Source organism: Aquila chrysaetos, chromosome 3 (assembly GCF_900496995.4).
Source record: "Aquila chrysaetos chrysaetos chromosome 3, bAquChr1.4, whole genome shotgun sequence".
Lineage (NCBI taxonomy): Eukaryota > Metazoa > Chordata > Aves > Accipitriformes > Accipitridae > Aquila > Aquila chrysaetos.
In genome coordinates this window covers 40,286,419-40,314,339 of record NC_044006.1, presented here as the reverse complement: position 1 = coordinate 40,314,339, position 27,921 = coordinate 40,286,419, and the positions used below count along the sequence as shown (strand labels likewise).

The following is a 27,921-nucleotide window of genomic DNA, read 5'->3' as shown; positions in this document are numbered from 1 at the left end:
TCTTGGCTTTGTTTTGTGCTTTGAAGTTCACACTAGTGACCAGATGGAAATGGGCTTAGAGCTCCCCGACTGCTCTGGAAGCAACTGGGGCAGATACTTAGAACTGAGAATTATTTAGTCTGACAAGCAACCAGGAGGATATTTTCAGAATAGTAAATCAAACTCATACCCATGAGCAGACAGTACAGAGAGGTCTAGAGCAAGGATTTTCATGCACCTGCCCTGATGAGCTGAGGTGCCACAGCCCATCGGTGACTTTCCACCAGTCTGAGAGGCTGATATTGCCATTGTCCGGATCCAAGTGACACTGATTTCTCTGGACTGCTTTAAAATCAAGCAGGGCAATGAAAAACCCAATTTTACATTTCTATGACGAAACAGGTTTTCCAGAAAAATCCAGAGGAGATGGGCCTGCCTCTCAGCCACCTGAAAGCACCGTCCGAAGGCCAGCAGGCAGACAAGAACCCACACTATGATTTTTAAGTTATTCACCAGGATCCTCATTCCTGAGGCATTCGCTGCATGACAACACGGGGGTACCTCGCTCCTCCAGCTGGCCAGGAGGCCGCTCAGCAGCAACTCCCTCGCCCTGACAGAAACAAAGAAGGCTCACTAGGGTGAGGCTGTAACATTTCCATCTGCAAACTGCCTTGAAAAAAATCCGCAAGAAAACAAGGTGGGTTTTGGGTTTTTTTCCCCTACATGCTTCTAGCGCACAATGTGAGGCACAAAAAATGAGGGCACCCGGCCGGCTTCAAGTGCAGGCCCTCACGAGGCAGCTGGGCAGAAGCAGTTCAGCAGGTGGGCAGGGGGACAGGGTAGCGGCACCATTTCTCCGTGCCGTGGGGCACCATTTTGGCTTCCACGTGGGCTTTCAAAAATAACCACCTCTGCCAAGGCGCCTGCCTGTGGGAGGGTGCGCCAGGCTGCAGCTGGACTTCACCCTCATGCAAAAGCTGCCGCGCTTCAAGGGTGGGGATGGCAAACGGGGCCCGCGGGTGAACGCCCGCTCAGGACCTCCTCCCTGAGGAACGGCCTCCTCCCTGAGCAACAGCCCCGCGTAGGCAGGCGCCAGGGCCGGGGCCGGTGTGGGCCGGCGGCACCAGAACCGGCCAGATCCGGCCGGCGCTCAGCTGGCCCCCGCGCTCCCCCTCCAGTTCGTCTCCCGCTCGGGGCGGCGTGTGTTAAACTACTACTTAAAAAAAAAAAAAAAAAAAAAATTATCCCCCCCCTGAGGACCGGGACGGGCTTTTTTCCCCTCGAGATCTTAAGATCTGCCCCCCCCGCCCCTTCCCCCCGCCTCCCAGCCAGCTCCCACCTCCCCTGAGGGGAGGCGGGCGCCCGCCCGCCGTACCTGGCGCCCTCTGCCCGGGGAGGAGCGCGCCGCGCCGCCCCGGCCCCAACGGCACCGGCACCGGCCGCCGAGCAGGTGGGCGCGGAGGGGGCGCAGCGCTGCGGCTGCTGGGGTCGGGGGGTGCCCGGTGCCTCCGACCCGCCGCCTCGCCCTCGTCAGCCGGAGGGGCCGGGGCCGGGGCCCCGGCGAGGCGGCCGCCTCCCCTCGCCGCTGGGGCCGGGGGCCGCGGTGGGCGAGGCGGCCCGAAGGCCGGAGCTCCCGCCGCGCCGCGGGAGCCGAGACAACTCGGCGGAGAAACTTGCTGCCGGGGCCGGTGCGGCCGGGCACCGCCGCGCCCCCGCCCCGCTCCGCCGCGCCTCCGGGCAGGGCCGCGCCGGGCCCCCGTCAGCGGGCGGCCAGGGAGGGCATGGGGGTCCCGGGGAGACCCAAGCCTTTGGGATGCGGTGACTCACAGCGGCGGAGGAAGCGTGGCTGCACGTTAGGTACAGGTTTTGCGTGGTGCTGCTCTTCTGTTTTGTCAAGTAAAGGGAAACGGGCTGTTTTCAGGCGGCGGTGGGTAGGAAGAACTTTTTTCCTAGTTCTCGCCCTTGAAATAGGTGTGCTGGCGTAGGTCAGCTGAGAAAACGGCGTTGACTAATTGTAAAAGCTACCGTGTATTGAATGCTTATGTACCTACTGCAGGGGGACTGCCGGAGAAGCGTTGGAAAGACGCTCCTAAAGGTTTAATAATAATTGGCATGGGTAAAAATGACACTAAAATCTTGTCATTGATGCATCAGCCTGTTTGCACTAATACAGAGTGACAGGGAATGTGTTGGTAGCGGGTAGCGAGGGGAGGGGGTGTTATTATTCTTAGGATATGCTTGGAGTTTGCAAAGGCATAGCAGGGGTACGTGATGCCACAGCCCGCATCTCTGCCGGGGCAGGGAGGAGTGGAGGAAGGGTGTGTTTGCGTTGTTCAAGAAGTTTGGGAGTTCTAGGAATAGGAAGGACACGTGAGGCCAGCATGCCTTTTTTTTCATTTGTTACTGAAAGTGGAATATTACTAAGTGAGATTTCTGAAGGGTAGCAAAATAAATCTGATTTAGGAGAGAAGACACTGAGATACTAAATAAAGATTGATGATTTCAACACAGGATGGTCTTGGGACAGTCTGGATTTATGGGCTAAAATTTGCAAGTGCTTCTGCTGTTTCAGGCAGTGAAATATTGCTGAAATTGTGATAACAGTGATACCTGTTATCCTGCATGCTGCGTGAATCGAATTGTTGAACTGCTTCCTGATACGTTCAGTTTCTCCATCTGCACATCCAGCACAAACTCCTGCTTATTTAACAACATGTGTTTGTATAATCATTGTTAAAATCTTCAGTTCACAGTCTTTGTACTGAAAGACAAGCCACAGGCAAGATGATCAAGGAAATGAATACAACTTCATTCTCTGATGGCAGTCTGAGCTGGGACGCTCGTTAGGTATGTGTGCGTGAGGATTATTCCCGTTCACTGCGTGGACCTGTGACCCAAAACAGTGTCCCGGCTGGAATGTGCAGGCGGTGCAGCCGCTGCTGCCACCCACGGCTTGTAAGGGACATTGCCCAACGTGAGGTGGAAAGATTGAGTCTGCTTTGCCGTCAGTTACTAGCTTCCATGTACAAGGTAACATACAAGAAGGTCAGTGTGGGACCCTTAAAGAGGATTGCGTAAGTGTGCTTTGTTTCACAGATAGAATGCTTTGGATGTTTTGCTGTAGATGATGATGACAAAATGTGGGTTAGACTCATAACCAGAAAGAAATTCTGTGGGAGTTGATTCTCTTCCTGTAGAAGATCCTGGTCAAGGAATGGGGCTTAACAATCAGCATGCAACCCCTCTTGATGTTACAGTGGCACTGTTGTTAAACGTTTTTAAGTGTTACCTACAATGTCTTATTGAGACTCCAGTAGGCTAAGTAGCATACGAAATTGCACAAAAGTGCAGATGTCTGTACCAGCTTGCAATATAAGTATGAAACTCGATTTAAAAAAAAAAAATTAAAAAATCAAGGATATACATTCTGTGAAGACATGTGTGTAAATAGTTTGATCAGCTTTGCATACAGACTTCGGTTGCTTAGAGGCAGATGCAAAGCTTAATTCATTAGCTGCAGTGTTCAAGTCATTGCTGGTTTGGATCTATTCCTGAAAATGACTGAGATGCACTTGAGTTTCTGATTCTGTGATTGTACTGCACTGGAAAGAGCAACATATAACTGTATTTATTAAATCATATAGTGTAATACCAAGCAACTTCCTCCTTTTTTTCCCTCTCTCCAATGGCACCTCCAAAAGGAAATACAAATAAAGATCCTGTAACATCTCAATTTTTGTAACTGCAGTACATCAGGAAGGGCCATGCTAGGATTGCGTACATAATGACTACTAAATCTGAATTTGCAGAAAGTATTTAGGTAATTTTTCTTTTAAACAGTAAATCAAAACATAGCAGTGTCACGTCTTAGTAATCATACCATAAAGGTCAGCAGTGTTGAATGTCATAACGGAACATAGCATAGATCCTAATAGATGCTCTTTATACTTGAAAAGAATAATTTTCTTGGTTGATGAGGTTAGTATTTTGGGAAATTCATTATCCTCTGAAAAGAAGACCTTGAACTGAAAACAATATCTTAGTCATAACAAATACAAAAATATTTGCACATTTTAAGAGATAGATGTTAAAAGCTTCAAAGTTGAATAACATGATTTACTATTTTGTATTATATCTAAAATAAATATTAACTGATATTAAATAGTTTAATATTAATATTTAAAAATATTCTAGCTTCAAAGAGAAACAGAGCAGTGAAAGGATAGGCGTCAAATTTCTTTGTATGTTTGTTAGTCAGAACTCACCTGTAAGAATTACGTGATTTTTGAGAAGCATCTGCTTCTGTGGAAGCTTTTCTTCTCTGTGCTCAGTGACTGGGACAAGTTCTGTTCAGTTATCAAAAGTAAGTGAGACTGGACTAGCTCAGTTCGGGTCTCCTACCCTTGACTTCCGTAAGTTACTGATCCTGGATGTGTGTGAGCATCTGCTGCATTATTATGTGGGTATTTTATGCCATTCATTATAAAGTCTAGTAAATGAGATCACAAATGAAAAATTGAAGCAGATGATTGCTTTGGGAAAATGATACTGGGCTGTGTTGTGCCAGAATAAAGACTCCTAGCTTCTTCAGAGTATATGTAAAATTAATATCTAAATAAACATAATAATCAACTATAATATCCAGTAAATTCTTTTATCTAAAAGTCCTCAGTACTCACCTTACAATGAATTAGTGGTGACTGCTATGCAGTTTTGAGGTATAGGTTTCTGGAATGCCTTTACTGCTTATTCTTACAGATTTTCCTCAATTAGGCTGTGCTCATACACAAAGTAGTTACTCTCTTTGAAAGACTGAAGCTTTCTGAAAATTGGCTTATAGTAGCAAAACCTTAATGGGACTTCACAGTTGCTTTTTCATCTGTGGTTGTTCTGCATCAGGGTTGTCCAGTGGCTTTGTAGCCAGGATGAACAGTGATGTAAACATTGCTATATTTGCAAACAGAAAAAATGTTCTTGGGGCTTCCAAATCAGAGAGAAAGAGTGTATTTTTAGACAAAACTGTATTCTTTTGAATATGCCCACCTTAATTTGACTTCGGAGTATCGTCGAGTGGACTCATTCAGTATTACATATATGACAGCTGTAAAGCTGCCTTTGGATTGTTTTGAAAGTATGTGAAACAACTAAAGCATTTTCATGAGGTGTGAAAAGCATATTTGCATGCCTTGGTAATTCAGACAACAGCTGAAATGGATTTCCTTTAGACTACCAGACATCCTTCTCTCTCTCAAATAAGATCATGCATGGGGAGCCTGATTCTTCTTTGCATTGACCCTCTGTCAACTTTCACCACTGTTACGCATAGATACATAACTGTCTGTGTTGAGAATGGTATCATTTTGTAGCCAGCCCAGGCAGAGGAGAGCAACGTAACAGCTGTACTACAGCTACAGTATAAGTGAAAATTCAAAGTGAAAAGCAGTGGAAAACTGGACCAAAGGTCCCTACAAGACAAAGTTCACTGAACATAAGAACAGAAATTCAGTGTGAATGCACTTGTTCAGTCTTGACACTGCTCTTATAAATGTCTAAGAAAACTACCTCCTGTGTCTGCTCTGGAGCTTCAATGTAATGGATATGCTGTATCCTTCATTTACACTGTTGGCAACTGCCATGTCTGCCTTGATAAATTAAAGCGTTGGCTAGAAATTACAGTGCTTCTGTTTGATTCATAAGATATGGGTAAAAAGCTTCCTTCTAGGTGAACAAAGTGAACGAATGGGTTTAGATATAGCAACCCTTTGTGTTGGTCCCTTCCACAAGCTATACGCAGGTCCGTAAATGACTACTGTACCATTTAACTTTTTCTCGTTGCTATATCATGTTTTACTCCCTTCATTAGAAGTAACAAAAAAAGAAAAAAGAGGAGAGCAGAATGTGGTACTGGGTCGCAAGGGAGGTCTTGGGATCTTTTGTTCCTCCTTTGTATCCTCTTGTTTGAAAGGTATTATGTTATTGATTTCCTAACTGGCATAGTTTTGTGCAGTGAAAAATGTACATGCACCAGTGCTACCGAATGCATATAAAATAGTCCTGACAGGTTTGGGGCTTTTGTCCAAGTCAGTTACACTTTTGTTGTATGCTAAAGAAGAAAAGAAATAACACTGTATCTATACAAAATCTATAGATCTGCTGTGTAAGTCAAGTAGACACATGAAGAAAATCATGAGGCGCAGAAAAGGCAAGCCAGGCTTACATATCAGCAAAACAGAACATTTTTTTAGCAACTTATTTTCAGAGGGAATGTTTGCTCCTCTTGGGGATGCGTCAATCACTGCAAAAATATCTGTCAAATTCTGCCTCGGATTTGGACAGAAAGTTGCTTCAGTTGATCAGTGGTGCAAGTGCAAACAGCTTAACATGTTAGTGATGTTACTTGTATCACCGCTGCTTGTATTTGCTTGAGTATTTTCAGAATTAAACCCAAAGAACTGACCTCACTTCTACTGAAAGCAAAGGAAAATTTAGCATAAAAATTAATAAGAGATGGTTTAGTCCCTAAATTAGTAAATTGACAGAGGGGGTGGAGACTGTCTCTGTGTTGAGCTGTGTGAGTGACAGATGTGGGGCCCAACAGGGCATTTAATGCAGAATGAAAGCCTTTTTTAGCCTTGAAATGACTAAGTAGCAAGGAAATTATGCAAAAGCCGATTGTACAAAATATTCTTGGATCAAGTGATCATGAGTTTACATGACTTAACAGTAGGATAAATGATGCACTGCCATGGGGGGTGGGTGGAGGGTGGTACTTGAGCTTGCTCTGAATGAGCTGTACCAGGAGCAGCAAAGGCCAGTATAGCTGCAGAACAGGTATACGGTATGTGGTTGCTTTGCTGCTTTCCTGTGCCCAGACTGTTTTACCTGGTTGTTTTTCTCCAAAATTTCAGTCTTGTATCCATTCTGTCAATGTGAGGCTTCGTATGTTGGCACTAATCCTTACCAGCTCTAGTCAGGATATATCTCCTGGTACCTCCTAGAATCACATTTCATTTTTTCAGAGCTGAATCAGCCTAGTTCTGCATTTCCTTTGTTTTTCTTAGTACTAGCAACCTGTGCTGAACCTCTAGTATCATCATGGAGAATTACTTACTTTTGCACCATGTGCAGTGTTTCTTTCCCCAGGCCAGACAACTCTACTTTTTAAATGAATTGGCTCCGTTTGTCTTGCGTTGGGTCAGCAGCAGGCAACAGATGAGGTGAATGGTGAAAAGAGCAAAGACAAAGAAAGTGGAGAGTGGGAATGGAGAGAGTGGTAAACCACTTAGCAAAGGAGAGAAATTGTCACAGAGGGAAGTAAAAAAAGAGAAGGGCCAGATCCAGACTGCTAAAAGTGAAAGCTGGAGTCCAAAACGAGCATAAAACTTGACACCAGAGTTGGTGGAAATGAGTGAGTCCTCATCATTACCCTGCCTGGTCTGAATGTAGCAGATACTGGCTGCACTGGAAGTATTCTTGGGAGCCGATTCTGGCAGCTGATTCTGATCTACTTGTTCAAAGAAGGAAAGTTGTAGAAAACCACTTTGCTCCTTTGTGTCTATGATAGACACAACTTCAAAGAAATCTTCTGTTGTCAGTTAATCGCTAGAATTACTTTCCTTCTTCAGCAGGCAGCAAAGTCAGTTGACTATTTTTGGATTCCTAGTGTTCATTGCTTATTCCGTGTGTACGGGTAGGTATCAATCGCATTGTCCTTTCTGAATATAATGACTTTCACAAAGAATTGCAATTGAAGTCCTTTAATAAGTAAAAGTGCTGCATCTTCAATTTAATAAAACTAATTGTTTTTTCTGAGAACTTTGTTTTACTAGCAATTCTGAACTAGGCCTACAAATAAAAACATCTTTTATCAGGGATTTTTTTTGTTGCAGTTGCAAATGACTTTGCAATTTGTTGTTCATTGTACAAAGTTAAATTGTTGTCCTGAGTAAATGGATGTAAGTTTGGAGCTAGATATTTTGTCCGCTGCCTTTAAAAACAGCTAACAATTTTTTGTACAAGAAAGCATATTTACACTTTTACGCACATAGGAAGTTTTATAAATATAGCAGCTGTGACTTTTAAGGGGCAATAAGAACACTTTGCATTTTAATTTTTTCAGAACAATTAATTAGTTAAAATACTAAAAATGGAATATTATGGTAGTGTAGCAAGGCTTCCTAAATAACATAGGGGTTTATATACCTTTTACTTACAAGTATGGAAGCTTCACCCTGGTGTAAATAACATCTAAGATTAAGTTATCAATTGTATCATTGAAATGGAGCAGCAGTTTCAACAGGATTGACAGATAAAAGCATGAAAGTAAGAATGTATAAACATGTTCAGAAGTTGTACTTTAATTTGTCAGGATGTTAGGGTTAGCATTTTTACCATTGGAAATAGATTTTGAAGGGAAATAAGTAATCACAACTTCACTGAAAACCATGATCAAAGCTTCCCATTCTTTCTTTGAGGTGAGGATTTCCCTGGCAACTTATTCCTGCAGGTGACCAGATCATCACGTTTTACATCCCTTATGAAAGACAATTCTCCTTACAGCATACAGTGACCACAATCCATGCTGGGGCATGATACTGATACTGTGTTGTAGGGAAGAATGGCTCATGTTGAATTGCCAGATTTATTTTCCTTGCATTGGCAGTGTTATACTGTGTTTCTTAAGCTGGTAGATATCAGCCTGACGTGGCATGCATACAGTTTTCTATAAATTTATATTTTCAAGATGGAAAGCTGCAAAAATAGGATCTCTGATGAAACATCATGTGGTTGAAAGTGAAAATTTTAGAATTGAGACATGGATTTTGAAAGTCCTGTAGTCTTCTGATACCCACATTTGCAAATTCTTTTCACTTGACTGGCATTTGAAAACAGACATTTGTTGAGCTGTGTATAGCGAATATGAAAAAGCAAGATGCTGAACACTGCCTTGTTTGGGTTTTCTATTTTGATGCTAGCTGCTTTATTGGAAAGCAAAACTTTCTTCTGTTAGGGGAATCGATTAAACAACTTTAGGAATTTCTTTGGTGGAAAGCATTCTGTGTACAGGTATACTTTTCAGATATCTATATTATATGAATGATAGTAAATAAATATAGGAATAACTATAAAGAAGTATATTAATAATTTTGTGAAAACATACAATTTACTTCTCTGCAGAAACCGCAAAACTTGCAAGTGTTAACTTGAAGCGTCAGATTGCCTCTACTAAGAGAGCTCAAGTGCTGTTCACACTGAAACTCTAAGGAGTATAAAAGTAAACAGTCATCTTCAGAATGTGGCAGTGACCTTGAACTTCCACTGAGCTGTACTTTATTTAGCTTAGGCCAATGATTAACTTTGCTAATGACTGTATATCCAATTGCCATTGTTTATATATCTGGCAGTGAAATATGCCATGGCTCTCTTTGTGTGGATGATACGGTATATTTCAAGGAAACCCTTTGTATAAATTGTTTCCTTTGCAAAGTTACCTCTTTGTGCAAGTCCTAATTGCTTCTAATTTACCTCATTTGTCTTTGGACTCTTTAACTTGAGGTTAACACTACAGTTGGCATAATATATTTCTTCGTCTTATGTGTCGTTCTTTTAATCTTACTCCTTATTTAAAAGAGAATGACAAATTCTCTTATTCTGCTCCCTTACAGCAATTAGTCTTCTATGGCAGGTCCCCATGGAGCAGAGAAAGCTACACCCAGAAGTAGTCATGTATAGGGACGTGAAGTCATCCGTGCAGCTTTGCCTCTGAAGGGAGGTTTGTCGAGGCATAGCACTTTAATTTCTAGTGTCAGCACTGTAGGGAACCCAACAGAGATCTGCCCACAGCGCACATGGAAGCAAAGTGTCTTCCAGTTCCTGTTATCTGTGCTAGGTCAGCGCTGGCCAGTTCGTTGCAGTGTTATCAGGCACCTGACAGAGTAACAGTCATGCTGTTTTTTTCAGGCAGAAAGGGGATGCAGCCCTTAGCTGGATCAAGCCTGGTGGAAATAGTCCAAGCTGAGGAGAACTTACATTCCTTGGCTTAAATGCAGGATACTGTTATGTGCTGTCAGACAATCCCACAGACTCTGTGTAGACAAATGCTGCTTAAGAGTGTTTCATTGGGTATTAAATGGAGGGAGAACCCTCGAGGTTTGTACATTTCAATGGAATTGAAAAAGCCAGATTCTGCCTTTAGTTGCAGTGATGTAAACGTCGACTGAGAGCAGCAATTTCTCTCTTAGGTTGTATACAATCCAGGTACTGTCTGTTAGGAAATGATGAAAGGCTAGAGTTTTCTTAGTCAGCTGTAGGAATATACCTGTGAATGTCTTAAAATATATATAGTAAGATGGTTATGTATATGTGTGTTTGCCTTTCTTCTGTAAAAGAAGGTTGTAACAGTTTGACACTTCTGCACTGCTCTTAAATCTCTCAAATATGGCAGAGACTATCAAGTTTTTTTGTGGACAGGGTTATTTTTGCAGAGGAGAAAGAGACTGTGAGGATACTCAGAGGCTCTACCTTGATTATTCCTTGTTCTGTTCTCTAAACACAAAATGGCATTCACACTGAAAGCAGTAGAAAGAAATGTAGCATCTGATGCTTAAAAATTACATGGTTTGATTCTGTTATAATTAAAATCTAGACTGGTTCATTCCAAACAGAAGCTTTTTCCAAGTCATTTCCAGTTGTGTGATAGTGACAGCAGAAAAATTGATCTGTATAACACGTCTGCCCTTCTCTGTTTTTCTCTTCTCTGCCTCTACATGTGTTGTACTGTCTTTAAAAGATCTGTGGTATGCTTGTACCAGTGATTTCAGCTGTTCTTCAGTGATGTTTGACAGGAGCAAGTGGGGGCACAATTAGGCTCATTGTCTACTTTTCAGATCGTGAAAGTTGAGCAGATGCTTATTGATGCTGTTTCTCCTGTGTAATTTTGAAATTCTTTTAGTTTTCTGTTAAAATATAAGGATTTAAAAGCTATAACTCAGAACACTATAGCTAATGGGGAAATCATACTTGATTGTATAAAAGCTGATTAAAAGTTAAAAACAGAGTTTGTAGTCTACTACTTTTCTTCACTTCTTAATCAAGAAAATAAGACCAATATTTTAGATAAGCTTTCCTGCACACCTTTGAAATAGTTACCCCAGCCTTCACTTTGAGGCGAAAAATTCTGTAAATTTCTCCAAAGCTGAATTACCTACCTCAGAATGCGCAGTTGCAGTGATTGCAAATCCAGTAATAATGAATCAGTTCTTTTGCAGTCCTTTCTCCAAATTGATTAAAAGGGTTGTATTTTCAGTTCCAACCATGTTGTTTCGTATTAATGATTATACCACCTAAAGACCTAAGGACTATAGCCATTTAAAAAAAAAAAAAAAGTGCTACTAGTTAAGTAATATTTTTGTGTATAAATGCATATCATGTGCATGTAAATAATTGTGATTTTTCCCCTCTGTCTTTTCCCCTTCTAGACATTGTTCTAAATTGAAGGTACAGCTGTTTCATGCCTTTCCATGATGGGTGAAGGTATTTTGGCATAGCCTTTGCAGACAGACCTGTGGTGGTCCTGCTGAGCATCAGTACAGCAGGAGACATGTCAGCTGCTGTCCAAAAACTGTGTTGTTTCTTCGTGTGGCTCTGTGCTCCCAGCAGGACTTTGTCTTAGTGTGAGCCCAGCACTGTGGCAGTGACACTTCAGAAGGAGACCTTTGGGAAGTGCTTGGATCAGAGCTTGTGGGCAAGGTGAGACCGAATCTACATAAAAGCTTAGGCAGAGATACTGAGTTTCCCACAGATGAATCCAGCACGCGACTGAGAGAGCATTCCATGAAGAAGAAAGATCTGCATGTACTCTGTCTTCTCTGACACTTCAAAATGAAAGTCTGGGTGAAGATTTTATTTGGGCCTTCAGAAATTAGGAGCATGAGTTCTACACTGAGGACTGCACTGTAGTTCTTAAACCCAGCTGCTATTCAAGCAAGCACTGTGAGAAGAAGCAAGGAACAATGTGTGACACCTGAAATTACCAGTTTTAGAATTACCCTTACCAAGAGAACAAAAAAAGAGCAATTGTTTTAAGATCAGAGAACAGTAATAATGTTCACTGACTAATGGGATGACTTGTGAGAACCAAAACAGCTCAAAAAGTATAACTAGTCCTTGTACATGTACTTCTGAATTGTAATTCTTATATTTCACAAAGCTGATGCTGAGGGGTAGAAGAAACTATTTTGCTTGGTACAAGGTAGTCATACGCAGTGGAGTGCAAATGGGATCAAACTAAGAAAAGGGGAAATTAGGCTGAGTGTCAGGCAATCTGAACTATGAGTTATTTGACTGTGAAGGAGCTTCCCAAGGGAAATAAGACAAGCCACATTATTTGGGACACCTAAAATTAGACTTCAGAAAGCAATAAAAAAAATGTACAACCTTGCTTCGGTAGGGAGGTGGACTAGAAAAGGCAGGGTTTGGGATTTTCCTTTTTTTGCGATTCTGCAATTGTTGGGCCTGATTCTGTTCTCTGATTTGGAAGTCAAAGGAAGATTTACATTACTTTTTGCCTGAGAAAACTGAGGCTAAACACACAGGCTTCTCCCCTCCACCTATTGCCAACTTTTTAAACTATCTCTTTATTTCTGTCCCTTGGGTAATTCAGACAGCTCTTCCAATTAGAAAGATGTATATTTAGAGGAGAGGAGAAAGGACGCATGTGCCTTAAGGACCCTTCGTGGCATTTCGCTCATCTGGCTCTTAACAGAAACTAGAACTGATCAACGTGATACTACTTCTTTGTTTTTAATTCAGAATTTGTTTAGCTTATGATGTGCAAATCCATAACCCCAGCATGTTCTGAAGCTGTCTGGAATTACCAACCATATTTTAACTAGCAACTTAATGGGGGGGGGGGGGGGGGGGAGGGCAGATGAAATACAGCCTTTAACCAAGGAATAGAGGCCTCCAAATAACATGTTGATACATTGAAAGTGCAGTCTTCTACATAATTTTCTTTAAATATAAACCATGTAAGTGAGATAGGTGCAGTAAGACAAAACAGGTTCTCATAGCCAGTCCTATGTATTAAAATGTGTAGATCATGCAGTTATGGCTAATTTTTAAGAGCCAATTTTTTTTTATTGTATGTTAGTTTGAAGATGCCTACCTTTATCTACATACAGTCCTTCTTTGCTATCAGTGTCTGCTTGTGTGAATGACAGCCCTCCTTTTTCCAAAGTCTGCTTGAACAAATAGAACCCTGTATGTAGAAAGTGGTTCTTCACTGCGTAGGTATTAGATGTGACTACCTTCACACTGTGATGGTATAAAAAAACATGAATTCTTCTGTGTGCACAAAAGCACACCCAGGTCAGGACATTGAGCCTTTGAATTTGTGATAAGAGACAAAGGCAGGCACGTATGCAGAATTTTCTGAAAGATAGTTAATTTGTAGAGGATTTGAAACAGCATGGGAGGAAAGCTATAGGGTATCTCCAATATTTCATTCAAGGGCTGTGTGTTATAGTCCCCCAAAATGCATTCTTCTCCTCTGTCGCTGGACAAGAGGATTCAGGATAGGGGAGTGGGATACATGGTGAAGTGAACACTTCCTCTGCACTGAATTTTGGGTTGTAGATGGCCACACAGCTTCTGGTCCTGGAACTTAGGCTGCATCACTTGGAGGAATGGGTGCTGGGGCAGGGACTGGTGAGAGAGGCAGCTAGAAAAGTCATCTGATTGCATTTCAGATTGTGACTTCTAAATACCAAGAGCCAATTCCCATTTCCTTTCTCCCACTGCTGTTCGCCTCCAGTGTGCTTTACCTCCTGCTGCCATGCACATGGTCTGCCACAGAAGCGTGGGTTGTATTTTTTTTCTAATTTGACTAAGAGCATATTTCCCAATCTAAATCCTTAATGAAGACAAAAGGCTTGTATTGCAGGGTAGGAAGATACTAACCCGAAACATATTATTAGCAGGGAAGACTCATTCTCCTTATGTCCGTGTTTTTGAATGACTTAATTGAGGAGAAGAGATATCTTCTGATAATAGCTTTTTGCATAGGGCAACAATGAGGGTGGCATGGAGGAGATGCAGCGATGTTGGCTTTCTTGGCAAGCTTCATTAAGCCATTATTAAAGTGATTGTAACCAATTCTGTTACAGATCGAGAGTGCTTTGATAACACTAGTCCTTTACATAGCAATCTCTTAATGGAGAAAGCAAGTGTTGCAGAGGCTCTGCGTATTTAATTTTTGATTGATCTCCCATAAAGTATTTTACCAGATACAGCAGAAGGAAAATACTCAGATATTATCTGGATATTGTTCACGTACACTAGGTAGGAAGTGGACAAGGCTGCATGTATGTTTTAACTTCATTGCCTCTCTAACAAAACAGCTAAGTATTCCCCTAAAGATTGTAACTTGCCTCATTTCTGTCTTGTCTTTTCTCCTGAAGTTCTCTAGGTTTAGCTGTCTCATGCCTCCTGCTTACACAGGTGATTCTTAAATTACTTGACCAAAAGGTTTCAGACAGCAGGAAAAGCACAGAGTGCCTGCTTTTAAAAAAGAAGGGAAGGACAAGGGGAATAGGGCCTGGGAACTGTGGTCCTTTCAACATAACATCAATTTCTAGGAAAACATCAAAATGAGTAAAATGTTTCTAAATGCTTGGAGGAGACAGGAAAACAAATTATCATCTACAGAGATGTATAAAGAGTAAATGTGTCAAATCAATGTAATTTCCTGCTAAGATAAAGCCTTACAGAAAGGAAAGAAATAGCTGATGTCATATTTTGCGTTATTGTAGGGCTTTTGATGCTGTTTCACATGACATTGCGAAGAGTCTCAGAAGACAGTCATGACATGATGGGCATAAAACTAGATGTAAAACAATATGCAGAGCATTTATCCAAGAGTCACTATCAGAATAGAAGTAGCTATCAAGTATGGCTTGCAGAGGGCTCTCTTTGGCACTGCCTAGTACTTTCATTTGCAATTTTACTGATGAAATACAGGGGTTGCTTGTTAACTTTACAGATAACTTGAGACTGAGAAGGAGTGCAGTCATGCTGGGGGCTGGGTTAGAGATGAAAATCAGTGAGTGATGCACTGTCATTCTGCAAGAGATTTAAAAAAAAAAAAAATTTTGTTCAAAGGTAGGTGTCTCTTTCGTCAGTGTATTACTAAAGAATTGTGAAAAGTTAACATTTAAAAATGGCAGGAAAAACACGTGACTTTAATACTTGAAATGTCTGGTCCTTATATGCTGTTTGGTAATAGAAGCTTTAAATTGTAGAATTATTTCTTCACTTATTATGCAATCATATCTTTTTTTTTTTTTTTTTTTTTTTTTTAACATCGAAGCAAGTCCAGTGAACCTTACAAAGTTCCTTAGTCTGTCCTTAGAGCAGCAAACCTCTGGCTTAAAGTCAACAAAGTTTTTTGTCCCAGCAGGAGTGTCTACATGTGGTTGACTGTGATTTGTTCTCTGCAGAACTGTGTTTCAGGGCTATGGGTTAGATTAAGGCAAGGCATAATAGTTAAAGCTGGACAGGCTGGCATCTGTGCATTTGGTATTCATGGCACTTGTCCAGATCTGTGAGCTTGCTCTTTAGATGAATGTTGTCATCAGATAACTATAATGAGGCTGTTCGTACTGTAGTTTTGGAAGCGGTGCAGTATAAAAGTCTTCGGTCTGCTGAGAGCTAGAAATTTGGCTGATCTTCAGCTTACAGTGTATAAACACATTCATCTTCTTTTTTTTTTTCTTTTTTTTCCCCCCAGTTCTCTTTCTCCTCCCTTCCTTCCCCTCAAGGACATAGAGTTCGTCTATATTTTTCATAACTGCGTGAAGCTAGAAATCTTAACGGATGCCTGTGCCACCGCCACCACCACCACCTCCTCCTCCACCGCCTCCACCACCTTCTGGAGGGCCCCCTCCACCACCGCCTCTGGTAAGATTGACTTTTCATCTCTATTAGCAAAAGCTTAGCTATAGCAGCCAGCTGAGAGCCCCCAGAATTTTGCCGTGGATATTCATAGCAAATATCTGGGGCAGATGCTTGTTTTGGTGGCTTTTGTTCTTCTGTTTATTCGACCAGTGGTCTCCAAAGTGGGGTGCACCAGATGAACCATCTTGGGGTGCGGGAAGAAAATATTGGAACTTCAGTCATACATGTGTATAACTTATAAATAAATAAATAAATATACATATACCGGGGTGCATGCTCAAAAATTTTTTTACTGCTGGGGTGCAAGATCAAAAAGTTTGGAGATGATTGCATTAGAGTGCATGTGGTGAGAGTTTAGCATTTGTGAATACTTCTCCAGCCACAGGGAACTCATTTTTGTATTGGTAATGTGCAGGTGGTAAGTGTTAATTTCTTCATCCTCTTTCTTGCAGCTTCTGTTAAGACTCACAGTGTTCAGCTGTAGGTGTTGCTCTTTCTAGCACAAGCTGTTTTCCTGGGGATACAGCACAATATGCTTTTATACATGTGCAGGAACAATTACTGCTTGTATCAGATCATTACTGTGTGTGTCATGAAGTAGAACATGTGCCCTGCCGGCATATTTGCAGTAAGAGGAGGATGCTCTGAGTGGAGTTTCAGGGTATTACATTTTCATACTTTCACAATCAATTATTGTACCTATGGTAAAACATGTTTAAGTCATTCCTTGTATTCTGCAATCATTTGTTCATAGCCTGTTTCTGCATTGAAATTCTTAGACCGTTTTTGAAGTAGTGAAACCTGGCATGGTTGTGTTCAAGACATAAAATCTCTCCTGACTTTTTTTCATATGTTTTTCTGTCACTGCTGTACTTATTTGCAGTGTACATTAGTCCCCGTAGCAAAACAGTATGTGGTACTTGAAATCATTGTTATTTTTTTTTTTAAGAACTTTTTCTCCCTTGCATTCTCTGGCATCTCTGCCTGTTTTGTTTCCATGAAGGTCTGTTGATTTTGTTTGATAATGTTCTTATGTTATCTTCTTCCAGAAAGAGGTTTCCTTGCATGTTTCTCTCTGCTAACTTTGCAGGCTGAACCATTTTGTAAAGTTCTCCATGAATTCTGGAGATGAAGAGGAAGAAGATAAAGACAGCACATGAAATAAGCAGTGCTTGATTCCTTTTATCATTCTGTTTTAACTTTGGGCGCCACAAGCAGTGTTTTCAATTAGCAGCTCTTCTGGGTTGGTACACAAGCTATAGTTAGATACTGAAATAAGTGAGCTTAATTTTGTGAGCAATTTAATGCCCACAACTGCAATTAAAGTCAACAGAAGCTGCAAGTGTTCTCATCCTAATAAATTTAGCTCAGTAAAGTATCTAGAAATGTTTTTAGACTCCTCTAACATATGCCAATTGTAAATGACTTGAGAAAACTAAGAGGACCCCTAAGGACCAGTATGAACAAGTTTGGTTTTTTTTCTTTCCCCTCATTTTCTGATGACTAAAACCACTACTGTGATAGGGTTTTGATACGAGAAGGCTTATACTGTATTTCCATATTTTAGTTAGATCATTCTATTTCAAATGGGATCTTCTGTGCGTAAGACATACAGAATTTAGGGTCAATTTTATCTTGGTGATATGATACAAACTAAACATATTTCTAATTAACATCTGATATTAAAGCCTTCCTTTTAATAAGCATTGACTCTAAGAAGAGCACATGAACCAACATAAAGAATTAGTAAAATAATGTGGCAGAACATTGTTTTTTCTGTAGCAGCAAAAGGATTTTTCCTGGTCAAAACTGAATGAGAGAGACCTAACTTTGAGAGGATCTGTAGTCTGCCTGGTGAGTTCAGCAGAAGCGCAGTATAAGAGTCAGCGCTCCAGCTGGTGCCAAGTTGCAGAGCAAAATCTTATAATTGAGGAATCCATGAAAACTTGCTACAGACCCTATTTTCTTCTACTAGGAAGCTACTTTCTAGAAATTGGCATCTGTCTTTTACAGCTGCTAAATCTGCAGTTGGAGGATGGAAGAAGAAAAAATTCTAACAGGCACGTAGCTTTAAGGAAACCCTTCAAAACAAGTAAGTTTTATTTGGCCAACACCTGGAAAAGTTCCAAAGTAAACAACACTATGATTTTTATTATACTCATATAATTAAACCAGAATAACATTTACATGTTAGCAATTAAAAGTTAGGTTTTAATTTCGCTATTGATAGGCAGGCAAGCCACTAGTTTAACTTACTTGATTTATGTTAAAAGAGAAATGTCTGTGTGTAGGTTGAGGTTTTAGAATCCTATCATTTTGCATGATGCCATTGAATGGGTACCATAAGCTTGTCTTGCTTTTCCAATTATATGGATAATAGCCGTACTTTCCTCTTGCTTTCATTATTAAGAGATTTATAGCAGAAGTAGTCATCACATTATCTTTTTTTTTTCCTGCACATTTTCTTAGTGAATATTATGAGCCATGGTCCCAAATGATTTTGGGGTCCTTACTTCAATGAAATCCAAAGCACTGTTGGCACTTGATGTTTTTGTACTGTTAACTCCCTCTTAAAGCAGAAGAAAGTTAGGTTCTTTCCTACCGTTTTCAAAGATTTTGAACTTGCAGATATTCTGTAAGTACTCTTACTGAATTCTGCTCACAAAAGTTGTTGCAAGGCAATACTAAAGTGATTTGGAGATGGTATTTAAGACATGCTAGGAGCCACCTGTGCCCAACAGCTGAAAAGCTACTGGCTGTTAGAGCATACTTAAAAGGAAACAAAGTGGATTTTTCAGGAGGGAATGGTAGGGTATCTGCAGTAGCAGATGTAGGTGGCTGAGTGAAAATGTAAATATAGCTAATTGGATTAATTGAGCATGTCTTGAAATGCCTGCTTTCTGGGGGTCATAGATAAAGATGAGAGGGATGAGTAGGCAGAATAAAACTGTGCCCCAATGTATTTTCTGGCACTGGCTTACAGAATTCAGATCTCTTCTCTTTCCCTTTTTCCCTCCACCCTAATAAAGGAAAGGAGGCATTAGGATGTTTGTTCTAAAGCTCTTTCAATTTTATAGACATATGTGTGTCATATAAGGTGTTTTTTTCCATAGGTTTTTGTTGTTGGTTTTGGGGGGAGGGTGTTGGGTTTGGGTTTTTTTTAAAGCATTCTGCTCCTGAAAAACTTATTTTTATTCCCCCTCTATTTCTTTCATGCCTTTTGTCTTTTAGTTTGGCATATGAGGCATTCTGGTTAGTTTTGGTTTGTCGTATTTCCCAGAGCAGATACCACCACTGAGGCTGATGAAAAATTTTCTCTGCTTAATCTCCCAAGAGAGGATCAAGAGAGAATTTTGCTTTGATAAACCACATTCACTTTTTACGTGCAGTGGAGGCTGCTCACTGCTGTGCAGCCTTTGTCTGTACATTTGGATTCCTAATGTTATGATCAGTCATAACCTATTAAAATGTTAATATTGAAGGAAGTGTGGATGTGTAGCAGCCCTGCTGGGTTGTGCCTTATTCAGACGAGATGTTTGTTTAATGAGTCATATATTTGTGGAATTTAAGAAAATAATTCTATTCTTTTTAGAATTGTTATTAAAGTCTTAGCGTAGAAATTAACCCGAAAAATCACTATGGATCAGGTGATTAAAGCCAGTAAAGTAGCACCAGGAGTTTATTTGCCTTATTGGCATACTGAAAACTAGGAGAGAAGAAAGGAGTATGCTTACTTTGGTGATAGAAATGTGAAACTTGAAATAATGCTGAATGCCAGACTGCGTGTAGATTAATCTTAGTGATTACCTCACTCTTATTTAGTTAAAAAAAAAAAAGAATTAGAATTTCTGTTGTAGATAAACATACGTCAGAATAACAAACTTGGTAAACACTGACCTTATTTTCTACTCTTGTAATAAAAAACTCAGAAAAGCAATTCCTCGTGATATAACACTGTGATAAATGCATAATTTACAGAGGTAGGATTCCAAGGTTAAGAAAAACATCAGCTGATAGTTTTCCTTGGGGGGATGTTTTTTTCCCTCCTTCATGCAGTTGTCAGAGTGCAAACGTTGTTGAGCTGTTCCCTTCAGCCTTCCCAAGAAACTCAGAGAGCTACAGTGCTTATCTGAAGTCGTGTGGGAGTTGGTTTTGCTCCTACGACATTTAGCACTACTGTTCTTTGGAAGGAGAAAAAACAACGTATGTCAAACAGCTTGGCTGAAGAGAATGATAATTTATGGTATTTTGATTTGGTCTTACCAAATATAATATGAGAGAACGTGCACATATAAGTGTTCGTGTGCATAAATGTGTGTACATGCTTGCTAATTATTTATTGTAAAAATTAAGGTAATTTCTGAAGTTTTCGTTCAGACCCCTAAATGTGCAAGCATAACACTGAAAGAACAGAATCATCATAGTGCCAATTACAAAATATGTAGGAATGTGTTTATTAAAATTTTATGTCAGCTGTGAGTAAGATGATATTTAGTACTTTGTCATGAAGTCCCTAGGTCAGGAGATACTAAATCATAATATTTATTGCTGATAGGTAAAAAATACTGGAGTGAGAGAGAGTGCAGTCTTGCTAACCTTGTTGATGACTGGCCATTATACAGACTGTGGTAAGGGCTGGACAAAGCGCAGCTCGAATTTTTGAGAATGCTTTGTTCCAGCCAAAATAAAGGAAACTGATTTATAGTGTTTTAATAATGTATCACATCTCACACCAGTCTGCTTTCATAAAGAAGTGAGAGGCAATTATGTAGAAAAAATGCTGTGTCTTTATGTGGTTTATTTGACTTAATTTTCAGATAGTGGAATATGTGGGATTGCATAGCTATGGCATCTCTTAGTGTTGCTGCTGTAGCCTTCTACTCTTGTAGTCAACAAATACAGAAAGGGTAAGTGAGAGCTGTGAAAGGTGGGGAAGATGTAAAAAAACCATAAATACTAGGTTGGCATTGCTCCGTGTATTTCATCTGGACAGGTACAGGGGCATATACTGCTTATATTTGTATATGCTAATCTTCTTGAATGCTTTACTTGAGATCTCTTAGGTCACCACTTTTAGTATATTTAGGTGGTGAGTTCTGTTTTGCAGGTTTCTTCATAATATCGTGTGTTGTACATGTTGCCTGAATGGAATGGAAAGCATTTAAACATATTTTTCTTATTCTTGCTGTCTGTTTTTCATCTGTACAATTTTCCATATAAAAGTATGGAAATTGCAGCATGTCACAGAGGTACCAGCTGTAAACGATCAAGCCCAGGTACTAGAAGCAGCCTAGCTGCAGTGAGCTAATAGGTTAATTTACGATTCTAATCACAAAGTAATATTGCCCTGAAAAATCAGTACCCCATCTGTAGTATACGCAGTGGCTACACATTAAATTCCATCTGTCAATTAATATTACACTTCTAGCCTTTTAATTAAAAGAGAACCCAGAATTATAATGACACTTGAGTTGGACTTCTCTCTGTGGCTGGAAGGTGACATTGCAAGAAATATTAGTTTCTCACTATTCTCCTATCTTGGACTAACCATAATTTTGCATGGATGCTAAAAGGCATTTCAGAACAATCAGTAGCTTCTACACAGGTAACTGGGTAGGAGAAATGGCCTAGTGTTCTTAGAACAGAGTGAGATTAAATTGTGATACATGTAGGTCATCATATGTTGAATATTTTGTTATCACTACTCATAGTAGGCCTTGCCATTCTGGGCACCCTGCTATGGTAAACAAAATAAACAGCGGTAGTGTCACCAGCTCCCGCAACAGTATTTTCAGCCTTGTGCTGTTTGACATTTTCATTACAATGCCAGGGCCTCAGGTTTTCTTGTTTATGTAAGAATTTTCACTTCTGTTTTCACTGATGCAGAGGAAATCTTGGGATTTTGAATCCCAAAAATTTAGAAATCAGAAGGTGAAGTTCAAAATTATTTTTTTAATTCAGTCTCAGGGTATTTTTGGTATCTGACTTGCGGTCTTTCTGAACTGCTGGGAAGCACTTTTAGAATAGTTTGATTTTATAGTGCCTCCATTTTGGTGGCTTCTGTTACTGTATATTTTCTTTTAGTGAACTAACAGCCGGGATTTATGTTTAAATGTGGGTGTCACAAAGTTAAATACCCACAGAAAAGCTAAATGGCTCAGCAGGTATAAATCATCATATTGATTCTGTTGTATTTTTGCATTCAGGTACAAAAACTTAGCAACCCACACTGGAAAACTTTAAGTACACCCTTGTTAACAAGCCCACTGCTCCGTTTGTAGCAGGAGCAATTGAACCTTTAAGTATACAAGATTTTACATTGTCTGATGGAGTGGTGCTAACATAAAATGAAGAGGGTTTTATTGGGTGCAGTGGCGTTGATTACTGGTGGTGTTTGAAATAAGCACTGGAATATAGATGTAGAAGAGAGTAACTCCTGCTATGCTATTTTTTTATCTTTTGGTCCCTGCCATTGTGTCTGCTGGTACACTTCAAGCAGGTAGATGCTAGCACAGAGCAGGCACTGGGCTCTGCTAACACTGAAACGCCTCGTTATTTGGGACTAATGCCAGGACTAGGCGGTGGCTAAAACGCGGGGAAGAGATCTGTAACAACTTTTGCACAGTACTTCCCTTGCTAGAAGTTGGGGAACAAGGCTGGTGTAGACACAGCCTATCTAAGTACACACATTGCTCAATGACCTTTTCAACCCAGCAGGTTCAGATTGCAGATCTTTGTGCAATGGAGACTGAGATCATGGTTAATCATTATTGAGTTGGGTGTAGATGGAGTCATGAAATGCTGGTCCTGTCATTCTCTTGAAACAATGACTTCATTAGCTGCCAGGAAGCTATTTGGCAGGTCCCCTTGTGTGGGTTCCCTCAGAAAAGTTGGCTGGAGAGTGACCTCTCACATGGGAAGTGTTTGAAGCTCAGCTTGCTAGAAGGCTGAGAGATTGCATTGTTTACCCAGGTAGACCAAGTGCCAAGAATTAATTAGTTTCATCCTATGCTACACAGCAGAAACACAAGAAGGGGCTCTGATCTTGTGATTGACTGTGCAGGTGAAGTCTTGCACCATGGTGAGGTTTCCCATAATTAAAAAGCTTTAAATCAGAGGTCAGGGCTCTGTTGTGAATAGATGAACCAAAACTCACATGTACCAGATCTCACAAGCTTCTTTATAAATGAACAGTTTAAAATAAAAGAAGTCATATGCTTTGTTGTTGAGACTTGTTGGTTTTTTCCTTAAGCTGGAAGGCAGGATTGCTTTGATTATTTTATTTTGCATTTGACAGTGCGTGAGTGAAACCACACCTGATGCATACTTAAAGTAAATGCAAGAAGGATGACAATGTTTTTCTCTACTGTACTTCTGTTTGTGACTTGCTGGAAACTGGGTTTATTTTATTATTTTAATAAGCTCCTGGGTTTTGTTGCAATTGCATTTCTTGGCATGTTCCCAGGGGAGACTTTAGCTGCTGGTTTGAGAATTCTTTGTAAAAGCAGTGCTCTTGCCTGCTGGGCAAACTGCTTCTGCTGCAAATATAAAATCGTGAATTCTTGGTGTAATTCTAATCTAGTACTAGTGGACTGATCTTGGGAAAACAAGTTCCTCTGGCATTTCAGATTTCATGTTGGGCTACAAATGCAGAGATGGCTTTTATAATCCTATGCTATGTCAAGGAAGTAATTCTGGCTAGCTTACACAGAGATTTCTGGTCATCTTCCATATTCTACCTTGTTCAAAACAACCTCATTCTTTTAATAAAAAGTTACAACATTGTAAATGTTTGTTAGAATATTCTGGCATCTTACTGTCAATATTTTCTTGTTCCTGTCAGTTCTGTTTTTGAAAAGGATGCAGTCTTTTAAGAGTTTAATTCATTTAAATACATTAGTCCTGATGGTTACAGGGATCTCCTTGTGGAACACTTGTGGTCAGCAGCTTGTGGTTAAGTGGAAGGAAGTTATGGAGTAAGTTGCTTGCAAGCAGGTCTCCCCTGTTCTTAGTCCACTCTTTTTCATCATCAGTGTTCCCAGAAGGGTATTTTAGCAGGATGTTGCCCCTTAAGGCCCCTTACTCTATGTCTGTGCCCTTCAAAGACTGTTGTGAGCACCAACCCCATGCCTGTCTTTCCTTCAAAGGAGCAGGAGCTTTATGGATGGGTGTGGACCCACTCAACACCTCTTCCTTTGTGCGCTCCTACTTGGAGAGCCTTGCTATGCCATACGGGCGGTGAGAACACTCATCATCCTTCCTCAGATGATTTACCAACCCCAAACAAGCTGTGTATTCCTCTCGATATTCTTAGCCATCTCTGACACGATGCATGTACAGCGTAACACAGCTAGCTTCACCTCTGTTGTCCTCTTTCCTGAACAATCTGTATTTGTCAACACTAGAATTCCAGTTATTGTTAATATAGAAATCATATTGGGGGGGTTTGTTATATTTCCAGTTGTTCAGGCTCTTCCTTGATGCTTTGCAGGTCCTTGAATTAAAGAATCACTGTTGATTGCAGGTCCTTGAATTAAAGAATCACTGTTGATGCATGGTTTCTTCGGCCAGATTTGGCACTGTCACATTAATGACTGCATTGCCTATGCAGCTATTATTGCTGGTTTTGCCCTGTCTGCTATTCTACATGCTGGTTTTAATTGTCCATTGTCATGTTTGTATACGTTTTCTTTTGCATTTCTTAGTTTAAGTTTGGTCTCTGAATCATGTCAGATTGTATGCCAGAGAAGGCTGGGACTGGCCCAGGAACTCATGTTTTCATGAATGGGTGTCTCTGTGATCAAGTATCCCTTATCCTAGAGCTTTCTGTTCATCCTTCTTTATCTTGCTGCAACGTCTTTCCCTTCCTTAAAAGCTAAACCTGAGGTGTTGCATGCTGCATTGGTGAAGATCCCTTGCCTCAGCCCATGTCTGTGCAGGTTTGGCTGAGCGTGGCAAAGAAAAATAACGAGAAGGCAAAGGTTTGTTAAGGGGTGTCCTCAAACTCTCTTTTACTAAAATACATGCTGCGTATGCCTTCTGCCAGTATCTGTGCTTGATCTCTGCATTGAATCCTTTTTTTTTGTCTAGGGGGAAAAAATTGGACATGGGAGAGAGGAAGGGTGATTGACACCAGATTCATAGAAATAAATGAAATCATCAGCAAAAGAGAGAGCTCTCTTTTTGCCCATAAAAAAAATACTGCATGTCAAATTGATAGATTGATTTTTAATTTTATTCGTATATGTCTCACCAAATAGATAGTTAGGGATTAGCTAAATGTATTTTGACTTCTTTTTTGGTTCAGGTTTTTTATCTAGTTCAGATAAATAAATACATTTTCTACACAGCTGTATTTCCAGTATTTCCTACAAAAGGTGACCAGGAAAGGGAATCTACTGTGATGATACAATTCATTACACCTTAGGAGTATAAATACTCAATACTATAAGTTCTCTGAAATAAGAGAATGTAGTGCCTTTGGATGGAATCATGCTTTATTTTACCTTACATATGGTGCCTACCTATTATAGAGCTGGAGTACTGGATCCTCTTTTCCCATCAGCTGATGGGTTTATTCTAAAACAAAGGTCCATGACTGCCTGGCTACTGGATTGTCCAGAAGACTGGAGGTACATTTTTGCTGCAGCTGTCTTGTTTATGAATATCTACACTACCCTGAAATATTTTGCAAACTCAGTAAAGAGCATATTTAAAAATCAGAGCAAATATAACCCATTTATGGGACAGTGTATGCATCCACTGTGACCTGAACTACCTGCCTGGAGTCCAGAGGATTTCCCCTTTTCTGTGTGCAGGTGTGCTCTTTAAAATCTGAAAGATATCATTAGTACTACTATAAACTTTTTCAAATGCCTGGTGCCTTCTGCATTTACATCATATTAGTAACTGAGCACGTATCCCTCTTGAATATTTTAAGTATCATTGGAGCCCAGAGGGTAGGTCGATGCTCCCATCTGTCTTGCAAGATGTAAAGTGACTTTCCCAAGGTGGTGCAAGTATTGCAGCAGTAATGTACCCAGAAATGGAGCTCATTGCCATGGATTTCAGTGCATTTTCCTTAAAAAAGTCTCTCGGCTCTTAATTTGTCTGATACAACCCAGTCTAGGGTGTTAAGATTATCCAGGGCCAAACCTTGTGTGGTCCATATATACAGTCTAAACAGTGTTCTCCTCAACAAAATGATTCACTTTCACAGAACTCCTAACTGGAAGGAACTGTTACTAACCACTGGCTACCTCCCCACTGCAAGGTATTGTGTGTCGGCCAGTAGCTCTGTGTGGGGCCCAAGGACTTGGCGCTTCACAAAAAGCACTTCTGCCAGAGAGGATCCAGCCTTGATCTGAAAACCAAGAAATCGATAGTCTGCTGCCATCCGCAGCCTTTTGCTGCTGGGAACGGTCAGTCTCGCTGCTTCCATACTTGCTGCTTTCTAATCAGAGCTTGTCTGGCTGTGTCTTATGTTAATTCACCAAACACCTGTCTCTGCTGCCTGAGTCCTCACTGTCATTTCCCTGTTAGGGTTTGTGTGTTGTGCAGGCAGACCACCCCTCAGACAGACTTCAGGACTGACAGACCAGACTGAGCTGCTAAAATCTGAACTCTTTCCTCCAGCTTTTTGAATACCGCTTTGGCTCTTTCCTGTGTATGTCCATTTTTTCAACATCATTTTAAAGATTTGGAGACCAGAACTGAACTTGTAATTCCATTTTTGCTCACATTATTTTTTCTGAAAGGACAGAATATATCGGAGGAGTGTGCTATCCCCCCTTGCCACAGCACTGTGCTAGAAGGTCAGGCACGCTTGCTCGTGTAGGCTCACTGCTGGAGTCCACTGCCAGGTTCAGGCTTGTGGCACTCTGGATGCAGGCTTTCATTTTAAAGGTATGGCCAGAACTTCTCATCCAGTCATTTTCAGTTTTACAACTGATGTTTGTATATTGTGCATCTTCTTTTTTTTTCTTTTTTTTTTTTCTTCCCCACCCCCACCCCCACCCCAGCGGTGGGGGAGCACGTTTTGGTTTATTGTTCTTTTCAAATGGCCTCAAGTCGCAGTGATTTGGATATCTCTGTATAACCATGCTGTCCTCATTCATTTCTCTGCCAAAGTTATCACCTGCAAATTTTGAAATGTTTATTTCCCTCATTGATGATTTACACTCTGGAACATCACTCTAAATATTGTGATTTGATGGTATTTTCCTGTTTACAGGTACTTTGGAGACCTGTCAGGTAGCCCAAACATTGATCCTATACCTTACTGAATGGCATAGCTGAGGGTGTAGTTTAGGACACTGAAGACAAAGGTAGTGGAGTTTGGTGGGATGAAAATGGAGTAGCTCCCTTATGTTCAGGCTGTTTACATGTGTGGTTTGTTCCGTTCTGTTTCCAAGTATGTATTGAATGTGCCATTCTTTGTGTCTGAAATAATAGCAGAACAACCTAGTGGTTACTAAGGTAATGAGAATCCACCGTTCCCTTACCAATTCATGTAAATAAAGTATGGAATTTAATTTCACTCTGTGTTACCTGAGGCAGCTCTGGCATCTGATAAAACAAATGATCTTCACATTCTTTTCTGCTTCCCTTCTGATTTTCATTGAAAGATTGAGATGTTTCCCTTTTTGTAAATAAATGAGGCTGCCCTGCAGATGGCGGCGTAGAAAGTAGCCTAAGAATTACATCTTTTGTCTTGCAGCTGTTTTTCCTCTGTAACTCAAAATATATTTGTCTTCCTGCTGAAATGCTTCTATTGCATGTGATTGGGATTGAAGATTTGACACCCATAAGAGTTCCTCTTCTTATTTTCTCTTGATATACAGTTTATACATTTAGTATTTGTTCTTGTGCTATGGATTGCAGGCATAGCATGAGTGTGAATCCCAGATTAATTTCTTAATCGAAGGGAGGTTCCTTCTGATTGTGTATCAAAAAGCAATATGGTGAAAACACAAATTTGCAAATGCA

The 27,921-nt window shown here is 40.5% G+C and overlaps 1 protein-coding gene across 5 annotated transcripts in view; it reads left to right on the top strand.

The window, feature by feature from the left end:
• Positions 1–1,334: 1,334 nt before the first annotated feature.
• The window catches only part of WIPF3 (WAS/WASL interacting protein family member 3), a 36,043-nt gene continuing 9,456 nt past the window's right edge, over positions 1,335–27,921 (top strand). Inside the window, exons 1-2 of one of the 5 annotated variants that reach the window (XM_030010131.1) lie at positions 1,335–1,429; positions 15,798–15,936. In XM_030010131.1, the coding sequence (XP_029865991.1) occupies positions 15,853–15,936 (84 nt within the window). In that variant the 5' untranslated portion in view covers positions 1,335–1,429; positions 15,798–15,852. Of the gene's footprint in view, positions 1,430–1,715; positions 1,837–2,937; positions 3,054–11,456; positions 11,728–15,766; positions 15,937–27,921 lie in introns of those variants that run through there. The other 4 variants (XM_030010127.2, XM_030010132.2, XM_030010130.2 and 1 more) reach the window with 4 other exon arrangements.